At 37.3% G+C, this 26,688-nt stretch overlaps 1 protein-coding gene across 3 annotated transcripts in view; it reads right to left on the bottom strand.

Annotated features, from left to right (window-relative positions):
- Positions 1–26,688, bottom strand: part of fbln1 (fibulin 1) — a 45,272-nt gene that overhangs the window by 11,501 nt on the left and 7,083 nt on the right. The window contains exons 3-16 of one of the 3 annotated variants that reach the window (XM_065277364.1): positions 25,052–25,184; positions 21,699–21,849; positions 20,818–20,853; positions 19,659–19,745; positions 19,432–19,569; positions 19,208–19,345; positions 18,827–18,970; positions 17,087–17,212; positions 16,807–16,932; positions 16,605–16,724; positions 14,046–14,177; positions 13,828–13,951; positions 6,709–6,854; positions 5,742–5,879 (exon numbers count right to left, since the gene is read on the bottom strand). In XM_065277364.1, the coding sequence (XP_065133436.1) occupies positions 5,742–5,879; positions 6,709–6,854; positions 13,828–13,951; positions 14,046–14,177; positions 16,605–16,724; positions 16,807–16,932; positions 17,087–17,212; positions 18,827–18,970; positions 19,208–19,345; positions 19,432–19,569; positions 19,659–19,745; positions 20,818–20,853; positions 21,699–21,849; positions 25,052–25,184 (1,739 nt within the window). Of the gene's footprint in view, positions 1–5,741; positions 5,880–6,708; positions 6,855–11,660; positions 13,258–13,827; positions 13,952–14,045; positions 14,178–16,604; positions 16,725–16,806; positions 16,933–17,086; positions 17,213–18,826; positions 18,971–19,207; positions 19,346–19,431; positions 19,570–19,658; positions 19,746–20,817; positions 20,854–21,698; positions 21,850–25,051; positions 25,185–26,688 lie in introns of those variants that run through there. The other 2 variants (XM_065277366.2, XM_065277367.2) reach the window with 2 other exon arrangements.

Below are 26,688 nucleotides of genomic sequence, written 5' to 3'. Positions count from 1 at the left end.
TGAGAGGAAGATGACATGGCATTTGATTTCCTACCCTTTGCTCCTGCAGATGTCCGTAGATTCCTCATGCACATGGAAGTCTAGGAAGTCACCACACTACTGGGCTTTTCCTCTGCCGCATTTTGATATCCATACGTCATTGGTCCAAAAATTTTTCCTCACCACCATAGCAGGACATAGGAGGTGTCAACAGAGCTTTAATGTAATAGACCAAACCTCCATGGAGGCAAACTCACACTTCCTAACATATTAACATACATGCCATTCAACGCTTCTTCAGATAACACTAGAATCAATGACAGATCTATCAAAGCACAGACTCTCTAAATCCACCGGTTTTCTCATCTCTACGTGAAAACAGCCGACCGACCTAACAACCTACAACCAAACAAACACAAGGTGCTGTTCCATTGCATTGAGCCGGCCACCATGGAGACGCCTCCCTTTAATCTGTTTCTGAAGAGATTCCTCTCATTTGTGACTGACTTGAAAAATGTGCAGATGACAGACAGATGACGGATGCGCAAAGTACTTCACATATTTAGCTTCAAGTGTCAAACATTCCTACTATAAAACTTACTGATGTCCAATATGTTCATTTCACCGTGAAGGTCTTTTAAGGGGTGTCAGGAGTGATGTGCAGTGTTTCAGCTCTTTAAGAAGATCTTAATGACCATTTCTGCATCAGCAGCAACACAAAATAAAGATTTGAACACAGGATCAACACTGCAACATTAGATCAACAGTAAAAAATACGCAATTCTAAAGCAAAATGTGCGGAGATATGCGGTTTAATTGTGATTTTAGCCTGGATTTTTATAGACATAGGACTTGGATGACTGAAGTAGCTGCCTGGAAGCGTTGCAAAAATGGCTGCCAAGTTTAGAGACATTAAACAGAAATACAAAAATAATAACAAATTACCATTGGGCAGTTGGTCAGACAAACCATCAGACCCACTATAAATATATCTCAACCAATGTGTGTTGATATGTCAGACCACTAAAACAAACACTGAGCATTGATCAGAAACACAGCATTTACACTTTTAACATCAAAACAATAACATCACCTACAATTTGTCTACCTACATTTATTGGAACATTTTATCAGTGTTGGGAACGTTACTTAAAAAAAGTAATTAGTTATAGTTACTCACTACTTGTTCCAAAAAGTAACTGAGTTAGTAACTGAATTACTCTATAATAAAAGTAACTCGTTACCAGGGAAAGTAACTATTTGCGTTACGGTTAAAAAAAAGTTGCTATATGTCAAAGAATTTGTATTTTTTTAGCAGTTTTCACATGTCAGTTGAAATGAGTAGAACAGACAGGTGTTGATACATAACTTTCCATATTTATTGCACGTCAACAGACAGCAAGAGTTTTATCCTACACTTCAAGTATTACCTTTGTAAGAAAAGTAAACAAGTTACACCATATAAAGTGCATTTAACTTCAGCAAACTAAATTAAATCAAACTCTCTCAACCTGAGACAACTGGTCAAGTAAACAACCTGTACTTCAAAGTGTTTTGTTCACAAAAAGTTAACTTTTAAACAACAAAAAGTGTGTTTGCTCTGTAGTCGTATTCTTAATTAAATAAATCAAACTCCCAATGTCAGACAACTGGTCTGGTAGACATTCTGTACTTCAGGTATTTTCTTCAAAAGTAAACAGTTAAATAATATAACTGTAGCAAATTAAATAAATCAAACTAACAACCTGAAATAAATAGTCTGGAAGACATAGGCTGCTGTATTTCGTTTTCTTCATTAAAAAAGTAAACAGTTTAACAATATGATTCATTAAATTAGAGTTGCTTACAACGGATGTCGACAAAGTCTTCGCTCCCGGACATAATGTACACATTACATGCACATTTATGCCAACTTTTCATCGCATTGCTTCTCCTGACTCGCCATCTCTTCTGCTGCCGCGAATCTCTGTTTAGCTGTTGCGTGTGTGTGGGTAAATTCCAAATGCCTTTTGTGCGCCCTTGAAGGGCACTTCGCGAAGGGGATGTAAAATCCAAATAAACAGAAAAAGACGCTGTATTTTATTACCAAGTGTATTTTAATTAGCCACACTATCAGACAACATTGCGCAACTTTATCTAGAGTTTATACATCAAGAGATATGATCTTCGAAGGGAATAGGGCATAGTGATCATCACTTTCGATTGGAATTCGCCCTGTGTGTGTGTGTGTGTGTGTGTGTGTGTGTGTGTGTGTGTGTGTGTGTGTGTGTGTGTGTGTGTGTGTGTGTGTGTGTGTGTGTCGCCGCAGGCGCGTGCGCTGGCATGTGTATAACAACACTGGCTCTGATTGGCTACCATGAAACACATTACTCTGCCTTAGCCAATCATAATCGCTTATCTCGTTATTAACCTACCTCCTCACTAGCTGTGTGAGCCAGGGTTGCGTTTGGATCACACAGGTTAAGTCAGTGCATAGTAACGCACCGCATTTAACGTCCGGTAACGTTAACGGCGTTGTAACGGCGGGAAAAGTAATTAATTAGATTAGCCCGTTACTGAAAAATGAACGTCGTTACGTAACGCCGTTCTTTTAAACGGCGTTATTCCAAACACTGCATTTTATTATTTTTACATTGAGAAGAGTGCATGCAAAACTATTATTATAGTTAAATTTCACCAGAATTATCATAGACCATTAACATTTTGGTACACAATCCAATTACACTGCGGCTGCATAAACTAATCAATAAAATTGATTAATGATTGATTATGAAAATCACAAAAAAATATATTTTTTTTAGTCAGTCCTTCCAGAAAAATGCTGAGTTTTTTTGTGATTGTTGCGGGCAAAAATCCTTGATCTTGCGGCACGTTTTCTTAAAAAATGCGATGGAATATGTGGGATATTTATGCAATTTTACGCTATGAAATTGCGGGAACTTGCAAAAATTGCGGGAACTGCAAAAACTGTTTGCATCTTTTGCAGCTTTTCATTGATGTTACGTCACATAATCACGCCACTTCATAACGTTCCTATGGCAACAGTGGACATGGCTGCGCTTGTGTGAAGTAAATGCAACATTTTTCATCTTTCTGCTAAGATATATATGATTTTTGCTACGAAAATGCGGAGATAACGAAATCATGCAAGCCGATTATTTTATTTTATGCACGGAAATCTGCAATTTTTGCTGCAAAAGTGTGACATATTTGAAAAAATGCGGCCCCCGCATAAATATGCAGACTTTGGATGCTTTTGCGTTAAATCATGCGATCGCATAATCGCGTTTTTCTGGAGGGACTGATTAGTGGGTCTTGTTTATATTTTAGATATTGTAAGAAGTTTTACTGTTTAAAAACTGGACAAAATTTTGTTTTCTTTAAGATTTAAAATGTCAGAAATTTACAGAAAAAATCTAAAATATACAATAAAAAAATTATTTCGATTTTTTTCCGAATAATCAATTAATCGATTATAAAAATTATTGTTAATGGAAGCCCACATATCACCCTGAACCACAAAACCAGTCGGGTCAATTTTTTATTAAGGTTTATACATCATCTGAAAGTTAAATAAATAAGCTTTGCAATAACGTATGCTTAGGACAGGACAATATTTGGTCGAAATACAACTATTTAAAAAAATGTGCAAAAAAATATTTAGAAAATCACTTTTAAAGTTGAAGTCCCAATGAATCGATCATTCATACAATGTATTGTTGGCTATTGCTTCGAATATACCTGTGCGACACTGGTTCCCTTTCAAGGGAACTTGCGCTGCGTCGCTGCAGTGATGCTTTGGGAGATGCAGAATCTCGTTCCCTTATCAGGGAACAAGGGTTACATTCGTAGCCCCAGATGTTTTGTGGTCCAGGGACACAATAATCGACAATCAATCATAATCTACAATCTTTAAGAATTTATTTGCACTATGTTAATAGTTGAGGTCCAACCATCTGCTTGGACGGTCTCCACCCTTATGCTGCTCAAACACACCACAGCGTCAACAAATATTATTTTAACAGTGACATGTTCCCTAAATCACATTAAGCCTCTTTTTTCTAATCCAAACCCTGAGGGAGATCTAAGTGAAGACCCACTGTGCTGATTTGAGTTCTGTACATCCATGATTTATCCACACCAGCTGTTCTCAAACCCAGGCATCGTCTGACTCATGGCACGTCTGTCCAGGAAAAGACGAGCATAGGACCACCATTGAGTTTTAATTGAAGAAGCTTCTGGTCACGATATGAGGCCCCAAATGGGCCTGGGCCCCTAACCTAGGCCCTGGAGACTCTGTGTTTGTGAAATAACTGTACATTGGGTTCGAGAAGGAGGTGGCCGCTCATAGTAAGTAAAGCAAAAGCTTTCATGTGGTACCCGCTCGAATAACGCTGGTGCCATTCCAGACAAACACACATACACACAGATGCACGCAGACTGAATGACATCATGTCAGGATTCCACACGACCACAAGTGTCTGCTGTCTGCATTATTGCTGGTTGTTTTGGGGCTTTGTGTAATGGTGATTTAGGAAGTATATTCTCTCTGGTATTAGGAGAAACAACCCATGAGGTCTGCACACACGGAGATCAATTACGCACTTCAGGATTTCATTACAATAGATTTCATCTTAGTCACAGAAGGTCTTTGATGTTCAAGCACATTGTAGTAAATTAGGTAAGTGCTTTAAAGCTTCTTTGCGTTAAACCAGACTCTTTTAGCCGTGAGTACAAACCTCGCCACCATGATGCATGAGTTTTTTTGGGGGTTTGCCAGGGTGGGTCTGTGTGGTTTCAAGGGGTTGCTTACAGGCTAAATTCGAAAAAGCTCCGCCCTCAAGTGTCTATGATGATACGGTTTGGTTCCCTACTTCAATGTAAATGTTTTCCCCAATTTTGTCTGCCCGAATGGCCAATAGCTAAGAAAAATAACAGCAGCACTACCCTCAATAAATCACACATCGTGGTCAATCCCGAATGATGAGTTACACCATTGATTGTGAAACAATAATTGTGTCACCTCAGCAAAAATCACTAATTGTCGATTAAACCGATGGCCTGATGTTCTCGACCGCTAAGTTACACCACACCAACTTATATAAACTATGAATGAATTTCATTTTAATAATTGGTCAAGAGATGTCAAAGGAGCGCCTGTTTCTCATCAGTCTCACCCACATGAACTCCCCTAAACCGAGCACGGTCACTCTTCCCAATAATCTTAGTGTGAAAGTACACCAACAATAACCATCTGGACACTTTGTGAGCTTTTCAAAGCATCCTGGAAAAAAATGAGAGAGAACACATTAAAGTCGATTGTGCCACAAAAGCGGCAAACAAGGCCACATGCTTGCAAAGGAAAAACACGGCCTCGTTCCTCAAAAAGGGATGAACAACACATGGCCGAATATCTACAGAAAGTCCTTCGGAGCAGGCGGAGAAGGCCACAAAAGATACAGTCGACTCCGAAGAGCTATCATCAGCACAACCAAGATAGAAATCACACTGTCGAAACGAGTTAGACCCAATAAGTTTCTCCGTAAAGATTCATGCTTCCCGCTCGTGTTCCCCCTTTTTCTTCTCCCGCAAAGAGACACATATGCGTTTGGTTTGTTTATAGAAAAAATGAGGAGAATCTTTCGTAATGGGAAATTAGGTCAGAAAACCACTTGATGCGAATGTAATTTCCAGAGAAGGATACCTCCGGCTGAGCTTGCGGTCCTTCGGCATTGTTAGCCGCATACCGGAGTGACACTCACCGACTATCATGTCGTGCTCCCGACGCTTGATGATGTCAAAGGCATTGTTGACGTTCCCGTCAAGAATGTCGTAGATGATCTCCATGGAGTCCGTGTGAGGGAGATACGAAGGTGTGGGAGACCTCAAGAACACGATTTCTATGGATGGAAATAAAGATTGGTTTTAGTAAAATACATGAAGCTGAGACGTACGAACAAAAAAATCTAAATTGAGATAAGGAGATCGTCAGTTTTTGTCCTACTTAAATGGATCAGTGACAGTTCATGTCGAATCCCTCAAACCAGAAACATCTTCTACACAGATTCTTGGCTCACATACATACTCATCATGTTCTTTCTTTATTGTTCTGGTAACAAACCTCATAACAGGGTTACATTCAAACATCTGAGCCATTAAAACGCATGTGTAGCGATGTAGCAACAGTTGATCTAAACGTGCCAACAGTTGAACATCAAATATGTTTAGCAAGACAGTTCTTGTTCCACCAAGACAGTATTTGACCTTAAAGATGTTCATGTTAATGGGAGCTATAGGAGCGCTGCTGCAATGCCGATAACGTGAAAACATCAAACATGAAGCATTGTGTTACTTGCTCTAGATAACTCGTGGGATTTAACTTTGCGTCATGCAAATTTTTCGCATGAATATTTTTAACTTGCGCAAAGATGCGTTTGAGGTGAATTGCGTGTTTTCGTGGCAATGGGCCGCCAAATTCGCGTCATTTGCATCTCCCCATATGAATTTGCATCTATTTGCATCTTCGCATTGATTTATATGTAATATAATCGTGCAAATCGTTGAATTCGCATTTGGTGTGTACGCTTCATAAGTCAATCAAGTTTTACAGGGTGACATACTTGCAAATGCATTGGTTGAGTTTGCATACTTGTGTGTTTTTTTGGCTTAGAAGAAAACAATAAATAAATGAATCATGCAAAAGATAGATATAAAAAAATAAACTCATACCTTCTGGTTTGGTGAATTCTCTGAAGGTGGGAAGTGAGATGGCCGTGTGAGAGATGGTGAGGATGGGGTTCAGTATGCAGGAGATGTCATTAGGTTGGCAAGATTTCACACACCGGGTGATATCCGCACGATCGACCCTTGGCCTGCTGAAAGAAAGGAACGTTCAACCATCTCAACATGAACCGACCGGCGCATTTTTAAACTATATGCAAGTTTCTCTTTTGAGCATAACATTGCTTTTTCCAAAGGAATACATGTTAATGATCTGGGATTGGGTTTCTCTCTGTCTGCACCAATTTCGATGACGACACGCTACAATGCAAACCCGCTCCAGGCACAGTAGGGTCCATTTTGAGATGTCTCAAACAAACAGGCCCTGATCTATGGTGTTGACTGGGTAAAATAATCATCCTTCACAGTCGAAGGTCTCCAACAACCAGATAGCTTCCAGCAGAACCCACCACAGAACCAAGCACCCAGCAGGCGGGTGAAACCTTTACTAAATAAATATTATGTGCACAAATACGCCGGGCATTCTTAATATGGGGCTCATAGTACAAACAATCAGGTTTTTGAGGGGGGCAAAAATCAGTACAGAACATGACGAGAGGCCAAAAATCACACCACAGGAGAATTGGTGGTCAAGTTTCCTGTTAGCTACTCATGGTTTCAGTGCTTTTCCGAAGCTGTGACATTGATATAAAAATTCTCCAAAAAATATTTGGTTTAGCACAGCATTCCCTGTGTTGTATCCCAAAATTGTATGCGGAATTTATGGCACAATCCGGCCCTAAATTCTGGACTTCCTGACAAGACTACTCAACTCCTCTGATGATTTGAAATTTTTGGGCAATCGGACAAAGACTTTGCACCACATCTCCACTCTGTAATCTCTTAATTATTTCTCCTTTAGAGCTGAGATTCAATGGAGTACAAATGGAGATCTATGCCTACTACTACAGTAACCATGTTTTTTTGGTTTTAACTGTAAACCATGGTTCATTTTTGAGAGGGCCATGATCAAGCAGTGGTGGCCGGTGACTTCTTTTTCGAGGGCGCACGATGCGAAGCTCGTCACGACATGCCCGTCATTTGAACCTATGTGCATCATGCGTCTTGTCAAAATAAGTGCCTGGTGCACACATGTCTAAGGGTTTATGATAAAAGAGACACTTGCGTTTGCCAGATACTCGCTTAATCTCATGTGTAATCAGAGTTTAGTGTTAAGTGTCTTGCGGGTATTTTGTGAAAGCGAGCATCTCCTTTATCATAAAGCAGGCACGTATTTTGACAAGACACATGATGCACATAGGTTCACATGATGCAACAAACACATATTTTGACATGACGAGCCACACATGACACTCCGAACACTTATTTTGAATTCGCGCCCCTCGGAAGAGAACTCACCGGCCACCGCTGGATTCAAGTAGAGATCTTGAACTTTTGTTCAACAAAACTAAACAAATTCCTACAAAACCAAAATATGAGCGCTATTTAGGGTGGCTATTCGTGCCAGTTCCGCCGGACACGTCCCGGACAGGATTTCGGGAGCATTCTACAGAAGTCACGTTGGTCGACCGCATACGTCATCAAGGTTTAATATTTTGGGTTCAATTTCAGAAAATCAACTGTTACATTTCAAGGTAAAGGCGACTTCCGGAGAACGCACCCGAAATCCTGTTCGGGACTGGCGCAACTGGCACAAATGGCCACCTTAGCGCTGTTATATTAAAATTACGTAATTTTATAGCTCCATACTCATACTATAAGTCAACAGTTGACTCAATTGTTAAAAGAAAACACTTTTTAGCCAATCTAGCTGGTAATGTTTCTGTGTATGCAGGATTGTTTATAACAGGTTGATTTTTAAAAACTCCAGATGGTGTAGTGCGGACCCGAGGTCCTTTGCCGATCCTGTACCCCTCTCTCCTCCATGTAATTTCCTGTCCTCTCCTTACATACTGTCTATCAAATAAATGCAAAAAGGCCCCAAAAAAACAACCAAGCAACGATTGTGGCATTACGTCGAATCCTCTCTGCTCACTGGTCAAATTCTTTTGTAACCACATTCCTGTAATCCAATTCCAACCGAGACCTTTAGTAAAGCGTAGTCAAATGTGTGCATCTGTTTGGACTAACACACAAACGTATGGACCTCGCTGGGCCAATAATCGTGCACTGAGGTCTGGAGACGTGCCTTGATTAGTTATCCATCCATCTGTGCTTTCTTTCATCCAACGCAGAAGCTGCAACTAAACCCAAAGCTCAGATCGGGTTACCGGCCGAGAGGGGAGAAGCCCCTTACGGAGAAGTCAAGCCACCGCTGGGCACGGATCTGTAATTAGCAATTAGCGGGTGGGTCCACGTTTTGCTTAGGTCTGAGCCAAAACCACAAAATGTTCTCCCTGCTTATAATACCTAACTTGTGCAAGACACGCAGAGCAGGACGGATCTTTCGACCCGAGGGGCAAACGCCACAAATTAAGACCCGAGGCCGTCGGCTAACATCAAAGACGACATCAAGGTTCTTCAGCAAGTGGTAATTTCCCCTTCATCCAGGGGGTAAACTCCTCCCCCCGACCTCAAATCGGCAAATCCCAATGTGTTACTTGAGGGGAAAAACACAGTTTTGGGATGGTCAAGCAAAAGATCCTTTTTTTCTTTAGTAATTATTATTTATAGTCAGTGTGTTGATAAAGCACCAACACAAACACAGTGGGCCTCAATTCTTGGTGCAGAGCGGCGATGTTGCTTCACCACAAATTGTTCAGACCACTGTCCAAAGACCAGAATCCCATAATTCACTGTCAGAAAGTGTGTGTGCGTAAAAAAGACAGGAAAACCAACACATCGCCACCTAGCTGTGTGAGGCATCTTAGTGCTTACATTTACGATGGGTTGTCATTGACTGTATGTCATGGCCTGTGGGTCGAGTACGATCCAAGCAATCAGAATGATTTAATTCATGTTCTTTAACCAATGTATGCTTATTCATTGCAATACTAGTTGCAATGAAAGCATCAAAGTTGTCTCTAGGTACAAGTTTATATAAATACAAATAAATCATTGTTGGAGACGTGGTTGGGCATGTGCAAAAGATTTCATGAATACTACAACATACAGCAGCCTCGGGTGGTTTGCTGGTCTTAAAACTGGTTTAGCTGGCCTCCCAGTATAGCCAAGCTGGACTTCAACTGGTCTAGGTGGCCTTCAAATCCAAGATTTCAAATGGACCAGCTTGGGACAGCAGCAAATGACCCGAGGCGTTTAAGTTTATTTCAGCAAGGTTGTCAACATGATAAGTGCATTGAAACCCCACCACCATCACCTGCTTGTTCTCAATTCATCTGTCCTGTGCAAAGCAAAACCCCACAAAAAGCAATGTAAACATTAAATAGAAAAATAACAATAACTCCTTTAAAGTCAGTAACATTTTATTAGAAAATAAGGCTAAATGAATAAAAATCTAAGAATATAAAATGATTTGACAGCCATGTTGTCTTGCTTTGCCTAAAAGCTCCATCTAGTGGCTCAATTCATACAGAAGCTTCAAAAACAAGTCCACATGGGAAAGTTTCTCAGTTTACTGCAAAAAATGACATAGTATGTGTGTCTTGTTTTCAGTACAAATATCTAAAAATCTTTTAAAAGAGTAAAATGACCTAAGAAAATAAGTCTTGATTTTAGACAAAAATTACCATTTTAGTCAACTTTAAACAAGCAAAAAATCTGCCAATGGGCAAGGAAAAATAATCTTGAAATTTTTCTTAAACACTTAATTCAAGGAATTGTCAAGAAAAAAATCTTATACCATTGGCACAAATTCATTACATTTCATATTTTTTGTCTAAAAACACTGAAAAAAATGATTCATTAAATTTTCTCAATTTTTTTAAGGTAAGTGGTTGCACTAAATTGAATGGATCATTTTCAGACTTATTTTTTTAGGTCATTTTAATCATCAAAAATACATCTTGATTTACGCATATTTAGATATTTGTACTGAAAACAAGACATAAATACTAAGAACAACATGTTTTTACAGTGTGATCACAGCTTGGGCCATTGGACACCTGACACCTGAAAGACTACAGTATATCTGAAGATAGTGTAAGCTTGCAAACTACAGTACATGTTTATATGATTATATAAAAACTAATATCTTAATATTCTTAACCTAACCTGTTTACAGTAGTAATCTAAAGTCTTTAGGTCATGTCACAGTGATAATATTCAAAAGATGAATGCTGACACATCACAAATATCAATGTCATAAGAAATGATGGAAGCTAAATTGTTCAAATTTAAGGAAAAATGATCTCATCCCCATTATATGCTGATTTACAAAGCTCTTCCCATACAAATACAGGTTATATCCACTACGTCTGTCAAGACCCGAAAAAAAAGAGCATTAAAAATAAAAAATCATAAACTTTATGTATATAACTTACTGCCCTTACACTGCAAAAAATGCCTCTTTATACTTAGTATTTTTGTATTGTTTTCAATACAAATATCTTAAAATTCTTAAATCAAGATGTATTTTCTTGATAAGAAAACTTAAAAAAACAAGTCTTTAGATAAAAGAATATACAATTTAAGTGAATTTGTGTTTAAAGCAAGCAAAAAATCTGCCAAATCTAGTTTTGCTACAGTAACCATGCTTTTTTGTTTTAACTGTACATTGCAAAAAATGTATGTATTCATATCTATAAATTCTTAAATTAAGATGCTGTTTCTTGATGAGCAAAACGACCCAAGAAAATAAGTCACGTTCTTAGACCAAAAATATCACATTTTAATTATTTTGTGCATAAAACACGCAAAAAATCTTGAAATTTTTCTTAAACACTAAATTCAAGAAAAATTCAAGAAAAAATAGCTTTTTTGCTTGTATTATGCACAAAATAATTTAAATTTGATATTTTTGGTCTAAAAACTAGACTTATTTTCTTGGGTCATTTTGCTCATCAAGAAAAAGCATCTTAATTAAAAAAAAATATATTTATTTTTACTGAAAACAAGACAAAAATACAATTTTTTTCTCGAAAATCATTTTTTGCAGTGTAGTAAAGGTAAAATTTCCTAGATAGTCCAAGTCTGTTGAGTTCAAAAACTAGTTTTAATTTGAGGTATTGGGTTGTGGCTAAAAGGTATAGAGCAACAGCCAAAATCTCACCAGATGACCTCTGTTGTTATCCTAATCTTACCTCAAACCTAACCCTACACTGCAAAAAAAAAGACTTCCTTACTTAGCATTTTTGCCTTGTTTTCATTAGAAATATCTAAAAAATATCTTAAATCAAGATGCTTTTTCTTAATGAGCAAAATGACCTAAGAAAATAAGTCTGGTTTATAGACAAAAAATATACAATTTAAGTGTATTTGTGCTTAAAACAAGCAAAAATATCTGCAAATGGTGTGAGAAAAAAATCTTGAAAAAAGTTTTTTTTTTCTTAAACACTTAAAAGTGTAGCGGAGGATTTTCTCAAATTTTAGAAAAGAACCACCTTCTCCACTTTTTAAAAAAATGCATTTGCGCAACACTCCTGGTTGACAACTAGGATGACCAATAGTCTTGATGATCCACCCAGAAATAGAAAATCCTTCGCAATACCTTTAATTCAAGCAAAAATTTCTCACACCATTAGCAGATATTTTTGCATGTTTTACGCACAAATTCACTTAAATTTTATTTTTTTGTCTAAAAACTAGACTTATTAGGTCATTTTGCTCATCAAGAAAATATATCTTGATTAAACAATTTATAGGTATTTGTTTTTAAAACAAGACACAAATACTAAGTAAGAGAGTCATTTTTTTGCAGTGTAAACCCAACATTTCACTGGATATGCCGTAGCTGTATCCCATCTAGCCAGAACCCATGTTTTCATCATTATCCTACCCTCAAACCTAACCCTAAACCCAATATCTCATGAGATTTAGGCCGTAGCTGTATCCCATCTACAGCATATGGATTTAAAACAGCAAGATGAATGCATATCAGAAATTTCAACAAATATCAAATCACAATTTCCAAATTATCAGAAACTTCCCAGGTGGATTTTCATCTCAAGACATTTTCTCCTGTCATATACAGTATTCATTTAAAACCAACTAATAATGCAGTGCGCTAACAGACACAGTTAAAATATGAATTCATTTCCATCACTTCATTCAATGATGGCATTGTTCAGCTCCTCTGGGGTTACAAACAAGCGTATCTTAAACAGATAAACGCTGAGGTGTCCGAATCGCCTAAGTTTCATCTCGAGAGAGATTTCAAAGTCCTGAGGGAGCGCGATCGGTTTCTGGACCACCAAGACGCCGCCGTGCTCCTGGCGTATGGCGGCGAAGTAGCCTCCCTGGTTACCGTCCACGATGGCCACTTCGATGTCGTCCCCGAGCGCAGAGTTGGAGGGACCCATGCGGAAGATGTTGGTGGGAATGGGAATTTTGGTGGGAAATGTCAGGTGGTAGTAGGTAATTCTCACAGGCAACGCGTGACACTCGCTAGTGTGATTACAAGGCAAGCGTTCGCAGCGGCTGCAAAGGGGAGAGGGAGGGAAAAGAGGAGAGAGACGGAGTGTTAGAACGGGGCAGTGCACGTCATGCAGAAAAGTGTGTGTGATTTTAAAGGGGTGGGGTTTGGTTGAGGGGGCGTGGCATCTGAACAGTCTTTAATAGAGCACAACAGTTGGGTTCCTTAAGTCATTATGTTGATGATTTTTCCCAAAGGAAGGATTTGTTAGAGGAATAAAAATATATTAATTGTCAACTTTAACTCTACATTTTATAGCAATATTATAAAAAACTTCTGGAACCACACCCACTTGTGATGTGGGCGGTCACTGTTGTGCTGTATTGTGTTTTGATTGGCAGAGGAGATTGTTTGGTACTCTTCATGCATTGCGTTTGCAGCCATCATGGACGCTACCTTCATGCACATTAAGGTGGTCAGGAGATCTTTTATTAACCCGTTTCTACAACCACGCTCCATATGAGCTACAACTATTACAAATATATACTCAAATATCTTTGTGATAATGAAACCTTATTGAACTTCAGCTGCTATCTGATCAAACTTTTGGCATGTCTTGAATTAAGATCACTTACGTTTCTCCTGAACGTCTGTAGTTGACGGGACACTCGAAATTCAGACACCTGTATCCACCCTGAACATTGAAACAGCTCTCGGCTTCTGCACAGGTGTGTGTGCCCGTTACACACTCGTCAATATCTGTACATGTGTGACATGAAACAAACAAACAGCATTAGCATCACTACCAGCTGGTCTTTAAAAGGAAGATTTTGGTTCTGGAAATGTTTCTGACCCTGGCAGCTGCGTCCGTTAGGGGCGAGCGTGTACCCGATCACAGGACACGTGCAGTGAAAGCTACCCGGGGTGTTGTGGCATCGATAGGAGCAGATGTGTCCACCGGTGGGCAAAGCACATTCATCAATGTCTGAGGACAAACAGAGAAACTCATTGATGCTTTCACCATTACACAAAAAACAAAGTCATTAAAGTTAACAATGAGTGCGTTTACATTTAAACTGAGAACACGTGGAGTCATGTAAACATGTAAAACACGTTTTCTATTATCAGGGAAAGCCCATAAAGGATTATTTTGGTAAAAATTATAATCACAATTATTTCACAATTATTTTGGAGAAAATCATAATCACAATTATTTCAAGATTATTTTGGTAAAAAATATAATTGCGGTTATTTCGCGGTTATTTTGGAGAAAATCATAATCACAATTATTTCACGATGATGATTATTATTATTTTTTATTATTATGATCACGATTATTTCACGGTTATTTTAAGACAAAATATAATCGTGATTATTTCACGGTTATTTTGGGGGAAATCATAATCACAATTATTTCACGATTATTTTGGTAAAAATTATAATCACAATTATTTCACAATTATTTTGGAGAAAATCATAATCACAATTATTTCACGATTATTTTGGTAAAAAATATAATTGCGGTTATTTCGCGGTTATTTTGGAGAAAATCATAATCACAATTATTTCACGATGATGATTATTATTATTTTTTATTATTATGATCACGATTATTTCACGGTTATTTTAAGACAAAATATAATCGTGATTATTTCACGGTTATTTTGGGGGAAATCATAATCACAATTATTTCACGATTATTTTGGTAAAAATTATAATCACAATTATTTCACAATTATTTTGGAGAAAATCATAATCACAATTATTTCACGATTATTTTGGTAAAAAATATAATTGCGGTTATTTCGCGGTTATTTTGGAGAAAATCATAATCACAATTATTTCACGATGATGATTATTATTATTTTTTATTATTATGATCACGATTATTTCACGGTTATTTTAAGACAAAATATAATCGTGATTATTTCACGGTTATTTTGGGGGAAATCATAATCACAATTATTTCACGATTATTTTGGTAAAAATTATAATCACAATTATTTCACAATTATTTTGGAGAAAATCATAATCACAATTATTTCACGATTATTTTGGTAAAAAATATAATTGCGGTTATTTCGCGGTTATTTTGGAGAAAATCATAATCACAATTATTTCACGATGATGATTATTATTATTTTTTATTATTATGATCACGATTATTTCACGGTTATTTTAAGACAAAATATAATCGTGATTATTTCATGGTTATTTTGGAGAAAATCATAATCACAATAATTTCACGGTTATTTTGGTAAAAAATTATAATCACAATTTTTTTCACGGTTGTTTTGGTAAAACTTATAAATCACATTTTTTTCAAAATTATTTGGGTAAAAATTATAATCACAATTATTTAACGTTTATTATGGTAAGAATTATAATCACAATTATTTTGGTAAAAACCGTAATCACGGTTATTTCACGGTTATTTTCATGAAAATCATAGTCGCAATTATTTCACGGTTATTTTTGGAGAAAATCATAATCACAATTTTTTTTACGATTAATTCAGTGAAAATCATAATCACAATTATTTCACGTTTATTTTAGTAAAAATTATAATCACAATTATTTCACATTTATTTTGGTAAAAATTATAATCACAATTATTGTGGAGAAAATCATAATCACGATTATTTCATGGTTATTTTCATGGAAATCATGGTCACGGTTATTTCACGATTATTCTGAAGAAAATCATAATCACAATTTTTTCACGATTATTTTGGTGAACATCATAATCACAGTTATTTCATGTTTATTTTGGTAAAAATGAAGGTTTTTATGATTATTATTTTATGATAAACATGGTTATTGGGGTAAAAATTATAATTAAGGTTATTTGAGGAATCATAATTGTGATTATTATTATTTTATATTTTTTACTTTTATTTATTTATTTATTTTGGAGTAAAAATCATAATTAAGATTATTTGGATAAAAATCATAACTGTTGGATTTTTTTGCACAGTCCTATTTCGCTTTGCATGTAAACACCTTCACACAGTTCTCGTTATTCATGTGTTCCTTTCTCCGCGTGTGAAAGATAAGCGTCACACGTGGAAGCAAGCACAAAGTCACGCATAAAAGTATCTGCTCGACATATGCAATTGGCAGAGAAACTGGGAAAATAAAATAAGAAAAGAGATCCAACAGTATAGCTTCAGACAGATTTCCCAACAACTTTTTGAACGACTACAGTATATGTACTATAGGCGGTGACGTCTTTGCCTGCGAGAAATCTCCAAACCCCATGTAAATGCAGTTTCCTATTGTCTTTAAATGAATTTAGCATTACATGAAGTGGTCATGTGCAAACAGTGCGAGTTGTTCTCATAAGCACCATCTATCTATGCCCTTTCACATCCTGTTTTAATAGTATACAGTATGTAGTGTACACACTTACCCTCACAGGTGATCCCATCCACATCACTGAGCTGATAACCTCGTCGACAGTAACACTGATAGGATCCATAAACGTTTGCACACTCCTGACTGCACGGGTTTGCCTCGCATTCGTTTACGTCTGTGGGTTTAAACGCACGCCAGTTTGTTGATGTTTTTATAATGACCAATTGTTAGTTATTCATATTCTGCTGAAGAACTACCATCGCAGTTTCGCCCATCGCTGGCCAGTTTGAAGCCAGTTGTACAGCTGCACTTGTAGGACCCCAGAATATTCTCACACTTGTGAGCACACAGGCGGCCAGGATAATGCCTGCATTCATTGATGTCTGAAAATAAAGAAAAGAAGGATATTTAATGAGATGTGTGTATATATCAGCAAATGATTCATTATGCTTATATACATATAATCATCAGCTATGCTCTTCCCAAACAATATTTAGTTATATTTGGAAACCCTACAGTCAGATCCAGCTTACTCACCTTCACAACCTCTGGTGATGCTGTTAAACATGAAACCAGCCCTGCATTCACAGCGGTACGAGCCCATCAGATTAATGCAACCATGATTGTCGCAGGTATTATCAGGCCCGGCACACTCATCCGTATCTGGAAACATCCATAAGAGAAGAGCTTAGGCAATGCAGTCTTTTTTATTACCTCTATCTACCCCTGTGACTCTAAAGCAGAGGTGTCAAACTCCAGGCCCGCGGGCCAAATCCGGCCCGCCTCATTACTTTAGGTGGCCCGCCACATCTTACAAATTAATTCATTTATGTGGTCCGCGAGAGCTAACAAATTACTTTATTGTTATTATAGGTATTATTTTTTCAGGATTTTTCCTGCATTTAATTTTTTTAGGGGCCAAAGTCTTTATTTATTGTGATTTGACTGATAATTTATTTTTAATAAAAAAAAATATTTTTATTAATGCTCTAAAGTCAAGTTAACTCATTCCCCACCAGCATTTTTTGTGATTGTGAAAAGTTTCACAAAATGCCTTCCAGGAAAAATGTATTCTATAAATATAAAAGCATACAAATATATCAAATAAAAGAAGAGACCCTCTGCTTTCAAACAAACAAACAAAACAGAAAAAAAACTTTCATCCTATTTATTTTATTTCTCTGCTTATAAACTCTTAAGTAAGGGTATTTTTCTTAAAAAATATATTATTTTGGAAAAAAATATATATATATATATTATATATATATATTTTTTTTTGAGGGATCAAAATTTTGATTATTTTATATATTTTTTTTATTTATTTATTTATTTTGCACAGTCCTATTTCGCGTTGCATGTAAACACCTTCATGCAGTTCTCGTTATTCATGTGTCCGTGTCTCAGTGTGTGAAAGATACAGTAAGCGTCACACGTGAAAGAAAGCCCATAAAAGTATCAGCTCAACTCAAGCAATTGGCTGAGAAACTGCGGAAATAAAATAAGAAAAGAAATCCGACCAACAGTATAGCTTCAGACAGATTTCCCACCAACTTTTTAAACAACTATATGTATAGGCGGTGACGTCACTGCCTGCGAGAAATCTCCAAACTATTTTTTTTTTACTATTTATCTTATAAACTCTTGGGTATATGGGTATTATTTTTCTTTAAAACTATTTTTTTAGCAAAAAGATGAAATAATTGCATTTTTGTAAAGGAATTTTCAGATTCAGAACAATAATCAAAACATACACGGAGTGTTAAATTTATAAAAAAAGTTTCAGTTTTTTATCAATTCGGTAAGCCATCTAGTGGATAATCGTGGTATTACAGATAACCATAAAAACTCTTCAGGAACGCGTTATTTCATGCAAATGTTTTCTCTTAATTGACGAGATAACTCAATGGCGAGGAATGAGTTAATATTTTTAATTTGCGCAAAGACGCTTTTAAGGCAAATAACGCATGTTTTTGGGGCAACAGCCAACACACAAGTTTGCATCTAATCCCATCTTTGCGCAAATCTACTTGCGCAAATCGTTGAATTCGCATTTGGTGTGGACGCCCCAAAGGCTGTGGAAAACAATCGTAAATTTTTTTTCGAAATAATGTGACAGTTCCAAGTGAAACGGGGAATTATTTTATGCTTTGGAAAATAATCAGATAGTAAAAAGGAGGAGTTGACTGTTAAAACAGGAATAAAATTATAATTTTTTTGGCTAACAAGATGTGCGCAATTTAACAGCAGAAATGTTCAAAACTAAACAAATATCCGTACCTACGCAGCGAGTTCCTTCGGCGTTCAGATGGTACCCGCGACCGCAGTTAACAACGTTTCTCTGGCACGTGTATGAGCCGACAGTGTTAATGCACGTCTGACCCGGCTGACACGGTCCGGTTATGCTCAAACACTCATTTATATCTGTAAAAGAAAAAACAAATAAAACAAATATGCATATTAAATATTTTTTTATAAACAACTATAGCATGATGACTTTGTTGGCAACACATTAACAGCTTATATTTAGTGCATGAATCACAGTCACAAAAAATGTGATTTGTTAAATGTTTTGTGCAGCGTTGCATAAAGAAACTTGTGCACATGAGTTTGTGAAGTTGATTGATAAATGCAAGATTATTATTTGATGCATTGACTGACCGATGCAGCTCCCCAGGGCGTCCTGTATATATCCCGCACCACACTGCACTTTCGGTCGGCACCGGAAAGATCCGACCGTATTCTGGCATTCCAGTCCGGCTGCGCAGTTATGAGAACCTAGCTCACATTCATCAATGTCTGAAACATCACACAGCAGTCCAGGATTATTATTATTATTAAAGACGATTCAAATGAATAATGCACGGATTGATTATAAATCCCACCTTCACATTTGTTGCTGTCTGTAAGTTCATAACCCGTTCCACAGCTGGCCTCTCTCTGACAGCGATACGAGCCCATCGTGTTGATACAGCGCTGTCCAGTTTGACATTGATGAGTCCCTAACAAACATTCATTGATGTCTGAGAGAAAAAAGAGAGAAAACCTGGTGAGATCCATTAGAAACAGATGTAAAGGTGTATTGGTTTGTGTTTGGTGGATGTTTACGGACCTTCACAGGTTTTCCCATCAGCCTTGAACTTGTATCCCTCGAAACAGGCGCACGCACCGTTGAGACAGCGTTGGGAACATCCAGCAGCTTTAATTTTAATACACACAAACGTTAACATCCAGAACTGAAAATAGTGACATTCAGAACAGTTCATCTAAAGTTTTGAGTAACTGGCACTAAAGGTTCCTATAGGAAGGTGAGGATGTAAAAAGCTTTGTTGTTTATAAGAAATGTTTCTTTTAACATTGAAGGGTTCCCATCTCTTAGTGGCTTCTTTTTTTTATTATTTGGTGGACACCATCCAATTCAAAAACATTTTTTTGTGAAATTAATATGTTGGCCCAATTAAACAGATGGTGCTCAACCAGAATGTGTTGTTGCTGCTGTCAACAAGACAAATTTTAAACATTTAAAGTCCCCCTGTAGTTGATAATTTTATTTTATCACTTAAAACTCATCTTTGAGCATCAAAACACATGGAAAAGTTTTTCCTATGACAGTAAATTAGTCATGCCTTAAAATAGTTTGAATGCAACTCAATAGAGACAGAGCGCAGCGCGTCATAACCTGAAAACCACGCCCACCGGAAGGAAAACAATCCAAACCGTCTCCATTGACTTTGTATTGCGAGAGGCTGCCTTCTTGTCATTTCTGGCTTATAACAAAAAACAGAATAATGCCTAAAAGCTGCTGTGTGACAATATGTACAGCTAACAAGCCAAAGAACCCAGAAATACGTTTTTATAAGCTGTCGAGCCGTAAAACCCAGCCTTTAATATTAGTACTATGAAAAGTTGCCTGTTTCCACTTTTGTGTCTTTAAACGCTCGTTTTTTTGGGGTCGACAGCTTATAAAAACTTCTTTACAGATTAAACTTAAAAACAGAATAATACTTAAAAGTGCTGTGTGACAAGGTGTACAGCTAACAAGCCAAAGTTTTATAAGCTATAAGGTGTTTTTAATATGTGCACACTTATCATTCAACACCATTGCTAAGTATTTTCTCCATAAAACTGGAGCTTTCCACAGAAAATCGCCTCGGTTTCCTACGTCACACACATGTAAGCCTTTATATTAAAAGTTTTTTACATTTATGAGAAACATTCAGTCAAGTGACCCTAAACTTTAAAGTTTACTGTATATTGAATATGAAGGTGACCTTTGCATTGGTCCTCTGGACTCGGTGGAGGTCCATCTGTAATAATCAAACACAAATTAAATTAAAACAAAATCTTTCATATCATAAGATTAAAGTTGTGCTTTAAAGTATATTTAAGTTGTGCTACTATAATTGCAGTATGTTTAAGTCAACAAATTGCACAAAAATACACATTGCAAACTTATAAAGCATGAGCTATAAGATATCACCACATGAACAGCAGAGGGCAACAGAATCCATCTTTAACTGCAAGACTCACTGAGATGCACTTTAAAGGGGACATTTTAGGGGCCTTTTTAAGATGTAAATTGATGATAACTTATTATAACATGTTAAATTTGCCACTTTGTATGTGTGAGCAAAAATGTGCCGTTTTTGGGTGTGTCCTCTAAAATGCAAATGAGCTGGTGAAATGCAAACACTGATCACAATAATAGTGGTTTGTTGAAATTGAAACTAAATTGTGCTGTCAATTGTCAATTTTTTTCTCTTTCTCTGCACTAAATGGCAGTGGCATGGTTGGATAGTGCAGATTAAAAGTGGTGTTATTATAAGAAGATCCCCTTCTGACATCACAAGGGGAGCCAAATGTCAAGTAGCTATTTTTCCACATGCTTGCAGAGAATGGTTTACCAAAACTAATCTTTTTCATATTTTCTAGGTTGATAGAAGCACTGGCAACCCAATTAAAGAACTTAAAGAAAAAGTCAGACTTTCATGATATGTCCCCTTTAATATTTATAAATAGTTTGGATGGATTAGAGAGGTTTTTTTTAGTTTGTTCAAGTTTGCAGAAAATTTGTTTTTATTTTAAAAACAAACAAGTACATGTTCTTGTTTTTAGGATATGACCCCTGAAAGAGCTTTTGTTTGCATCTCACCCTCTGTAGAGTTTCCATCAGGGGTTGGTAAGCGGTCGACACAACATGCCCGAGACACCTGACCGCACTGATAACCCACCGGGAGATTCAGATCACACGACAGCCCGCGTTCTTGAGCCGCCCGGCCAAGTAAACAACACTCACAACACATCTGCAGAGGAGAAAAACATCACAACACAAAAAGTAGATATCAACATGTTAGTTCTGAGGGTCAATTTAACTAATCTGAGACTGATTCCCCAAGATGCATTCATGCATTTCATTTAACTGAACATTGTCTTGACAAAGAGAGTTTCCGGTCATATTTTGGGCCCTGTTGATGGAAAGTAGCACACATTTTTTTGACATTTGATGATTTGTTCATTTAGTAAATACTGTAACCCTCAGGCATTTCAATGTCTGCCACAAACTGACTCCAGATTTGTGAAATACCTGTGAAATGAGAGAAGACAGAAATATTTTCCTCTTGGGTTGATGAGACAGCAGAGGTAGAGATGCTAACCGTAAAACCTTGGAGTGATTTTCCAGACAGATAAAGTCTTGTGTTGGACGAAACTGCTGTTATAATTCACTTCTGGAAATCTACGGTGAGTCTGTGAACTCAAGCTAAATGCTTACCCATCTATTTGAGGTTGTATACACTTCAGACAGATGTTATAAATGTTAAATATCAAACTGAAGTCACGTTTCCCAAAAGACCTGGTGACACCTGGTGAAGCGTGATGCTGAAATTCACTCAGGTGTGTTTAGATGTTCACATCATTGATCATCTTGAGGTCTGGCAGAGATTTTGTGCGTATAATCTGAGCTGGATTTATAACGCTGCGTTGACAGCGAAGCGCTCCACTTTACTACAGCGGACAAGTTCACTCCTGCTTAATGTAAACAATGTAGAGAGGAAAATATCCATCTTTAACTCATTCTCTCTCTCACTCTTTCATCATAGCCCAAAGGATCATATCACTCTGTCAGTTTATGAACACAAGAGCTCTTTCTTTAAAGGTTTATGTGATGGGTCTCGCGGGCATGCATACACAAGCAATCGCATCTTGGATAGATATACAGTGGCCTACTGACATATTTGGACACTTGGAACAAGGCAAAGGCATTTGTTTTAACACCATGTAGCACAAGCGCATATATTTACGAAAATATGGTTTGGTCCATAATAAAAATAGACATATTATCTATGTTTCAACACTTAGTAGGCTGTTTGAGCAATCCAACCCTCATGTGGTGTGATCATACCAAACGCAAATAAAGTGCTATGCACAAGTGATTTACACGTTAAGTCAATGCAAAGACGCGTTAGATGTGATGTGCATGAATGACGTAGTGCAAATTGATAATAGGGACTTTAAGCAACCGCCTCTGGTGGAACGGCAACGGCATTCTGGCGTTGTATTGCGCATGCGCGAATTTAACTGCTACTTTGCGACGTTCTACTGTAACGGTCTACTACGGGAGAACAGCTGATTTGCCGTAGTCGCTACAACGTGAGAGATTATGTACATAAATATTATGTTTTATGGCATATGACATTGTAATTGCATCAGTTTATGATTTTACCAGTATTTTATATAATATGTGTTCGAATGTTTTAAATTTAAGCTTATTTTAATGATTTTTAAGTATTCAACATTTTCAGTATTGCTTAAATCTAGTTTTTAGACTTATTTACATCATACAATAGTAAAAAACTCTTGTTCTGACAAAATATTGTCATTTAATGCCAGCAATCCTTCTTCTCTTGCTTTTTTAAATGACATATTTTTGCATCTTAATAAATGAATTAATACCGCGTTGCGCTGTCCTGTTTACGTTTGCTTAGTGATTTTTACGTTCTTGGCTACGGTGGTCTGACAGCTTACTTCCGGTCGCCGTAGCCGTTCCATTCCCAGCTGTTGCTTAAAGTCCCTATTTTTGGGTGTTTGACGCACGTAATGAGTGATTCATGCTATGCGCATCAAGATTATTTGTTGAAAAATCTGAACTTTGGTGGATATCCGCGCCACGTCAACCAGTCAAGAGTAATACGAAATACGAAAGCAATGGAGGACAAAATTATCGTCGCTGTACGACACATCTTCATATTTTTATAGAAACAGGAATAAAATGGATCTTGCTTGGAAGAAATCTGATAAGTTGTAAAAAACGCTCTTTACTCAATTTGAGATATATACACACCTATTAATATTAAAAGCTAGCTAAATCAGGCAAAATGAGCATATTCGGTTCTAAAGTTTACTAGCGAATGATGCAAATTTTATGAACTTTTTCAAGTCTCCAACTACGCGTGAATAGCGCAATTTATTCACTTCCTTCGCGTCTGGTGTGACGCACAGATATACCATAATGTGTGTTCATTCTGAGAAAAGCTCACTGCATCACGTTTTAGCAAACTAACAATAATGCATAGAGATTGAAACGCATCTAGGTTGCTGTTTACACAACGTTTGCCACCAAAAACTGGAAACTTTTTATGTTCGTTAACACGACAAAGGCGTTCGGCAGTTCTAAAAACGCAAAGTTTTGTAAACATGTGTCTAATGCTACGTACACACCAAACGCCTAGCATCGCGTTGATCACTCTAAATTACTCGCGGGATTTAACTTTGTGTCATGCAAATTTTTCAACTTGCCCGAAGACGCATTTGAGGGGAATAGTGCCGCCCAATTCACGTCATTTGCATTACCCTGCTTGAGAACGCATTTTATTGCGTCTTTGCATTGACTTTGTATGTAATCTACTCGCGCAAATCATTGAACTTGTGTCTGGTGTGTATGAGTTTTTTAAAACAACAGTGTTATTGTTTCTATGTAAATGACAAAAATGCAGGTCTGTGAAAATGGTGACATCGTGCGCATGTGTATTACGTGTTCAGTCGACAGGCATCTGTGAGTATTTGCCAACCATAACAGCAATGTTGGCCTACAGGACTGGGTTTGTACTAAACAAGATACTGAGTTTATAAAGGCTTTTCCAACAAAGTTTACTTAATTTTGCCGCTTTATTCCAGTGTCACTTAATAATAGTAATAATCCTAACCCATCATCTCTTTAAAAAAAACTGCTCGATGCTTTCACCGTCTTTATAGTTAGTTTTTTCGCTCTGTAGAAAAGTGTCTAGTGCACAGATGTGGTGTCTTTACAAAATAACATCGCCAACTACTGGCCTGGCATGCATACAGCATCGTTTTCGCTGATCCTTTTTGACAACATTGTTGTGTGTACGTAAACTTTTTGGTTTTGACTACATCAATGTTGTGTAAACATACTGTAGCCTCAATATGTCTTAAGTGTTGAAGTACATTTTGCGGCCACCATACCACTGTTTGCGTTTAAACACACACCTTAGCCGTCTTTGTTTCGCAGGTACTGCTGGATAAAAGGGCGTCACAGCTTCCTTGGTCCTTTGCCATATTGATGCCGGTGGTACAGGTGTTGTCCTCAAGAACTGCAGCACAACATTGCTCCTGAGCTATCCTATAATACAGAAGTACACAAGTCAAGCATCACTACTACTTCTGCTCGTATCATAGAGAAAGTATTGTATTTTAGTCTTAATTTGTGTATAATGTAGCATAATAAACTGGATGCAATGCATAAGCAACCACCCAGACACTTTAAAAACAACATCTTAGATGTCTTACAGTAGAAACACCCTGGCCACCTGGATTTTCATCGGAGGTGTAAAAATCTAGTTTTTAAAGGGGTCATATTTTGAGATTTAAAAAAAAATGTAAACTAAGTCTTTGGTGTCCCCAGAGTACGTATGTGAAGGTTAAGCTCAAAAAACCCCTAAGATAATATATTATAACCAGGTGTGCCTCATAAGTCTTGAAAAGTGAAGCCGCTGGCTCTCTAATTGCCCCCTGGTGGCTGGCTGCAGTACAAGTCATAAACCCCGCCCTCTCCATTCAAACGAATAGGACTCTGCTCTAAATTAAAAAATTATTTACACTTCCAATAAAAGTTTACGAAAGATGGTTTTGGTCCTTTCAAGTAGTTGTTATCACACTGATGTATGTTCAAGTGTTCATTTAGTAATTTGATGCTATAGAAACGGGGCGTGTCGTTATGACTGGCGTGGTTGAATTGGTCGTGCGAGCGTTTGGGCAGAAGTTTGATACCATGGCTTCGCTCCATGGACGATTCTGATGTTTTTACTCAACATGGCGGCGACCATGGTCGGACATTTTTGGCTTCAATTCATTACAATGGAGGGAGGCGACGTCGCGTCACCCATCTTTTTTTATACTCTATGATGTTAAAGTTGCCACTTTGTAGGTGCGAGCAAAAATGTGCCGCTTTTGGTGTGTTCTTTAACATGCAAATGAGCTGATGAAAGGCAAACATTGATCGCTATAATGGTAGTTTGTTGAAATTGAAACTCAATTGTGCTGTCAATTATTTTCTCTCTCTCCAAGTTAACCTAAGTTACTGGGTTTTTCTTTTCCACGTTTTCTAGGTTAATAGAAGCACTGGGGACCCAATTATAGCATTTAAACATGGAAAAAGTCAGATTTTCATGCCATGACTTTAATAAAAGCATCAGATAAATGAGTTACATAAATGAATGGACATCAAATTAAGGCTCTGTTTCCAATTTAAGAGTTAATTTTAATTCCCTTTAAAGACTTCAGTACTCTTTATATCTGCTTCCTGGCACATTTAAAGTACAGACCAGATGTTAAAAAGCAAGAAAAGCCTCTCTTTTGAATAAAGGACGTCACTGTTTGGCTTTGGTTCGTGTTGTACCACAGCGCTGACGCAAGAGGCCGAGTTTACGGTAAGATGCTCACTGTTTGACAGATCAGAGAAACTCCTTCTTTTACAATCAACAACGGGTCTGCGGTCGCCGTCCATCTCTGAAGAGCCTTTTAAGGGAAGAGACATCTGACTGCTGTAATTTCTCCTGTCGATTCCCTGGACTTGTTTTTCCCTTTTTGCTGTCTGAAATAATCTGCAGATTTCCTGTTATTGGCCC

Source organism: Paramisgurnus dabryanus, chromosome 23 (assembly GCF_030506205.2).
Source record: "Paramisgurnus dabryanus chromosome 23, PD_genome_1.1, whole genome shotgun sequence".
NCBI classification, from domain to species: Eukaryota; Metazoa; Chordata; class Actinopteri; order Cypriniformes; family Cobitidae; genus Paramisgurnus; species Paramisgurnus dabryanus.
This window is presented reverse-complemented; position numbering and strand designations above follow the sequence as displayed.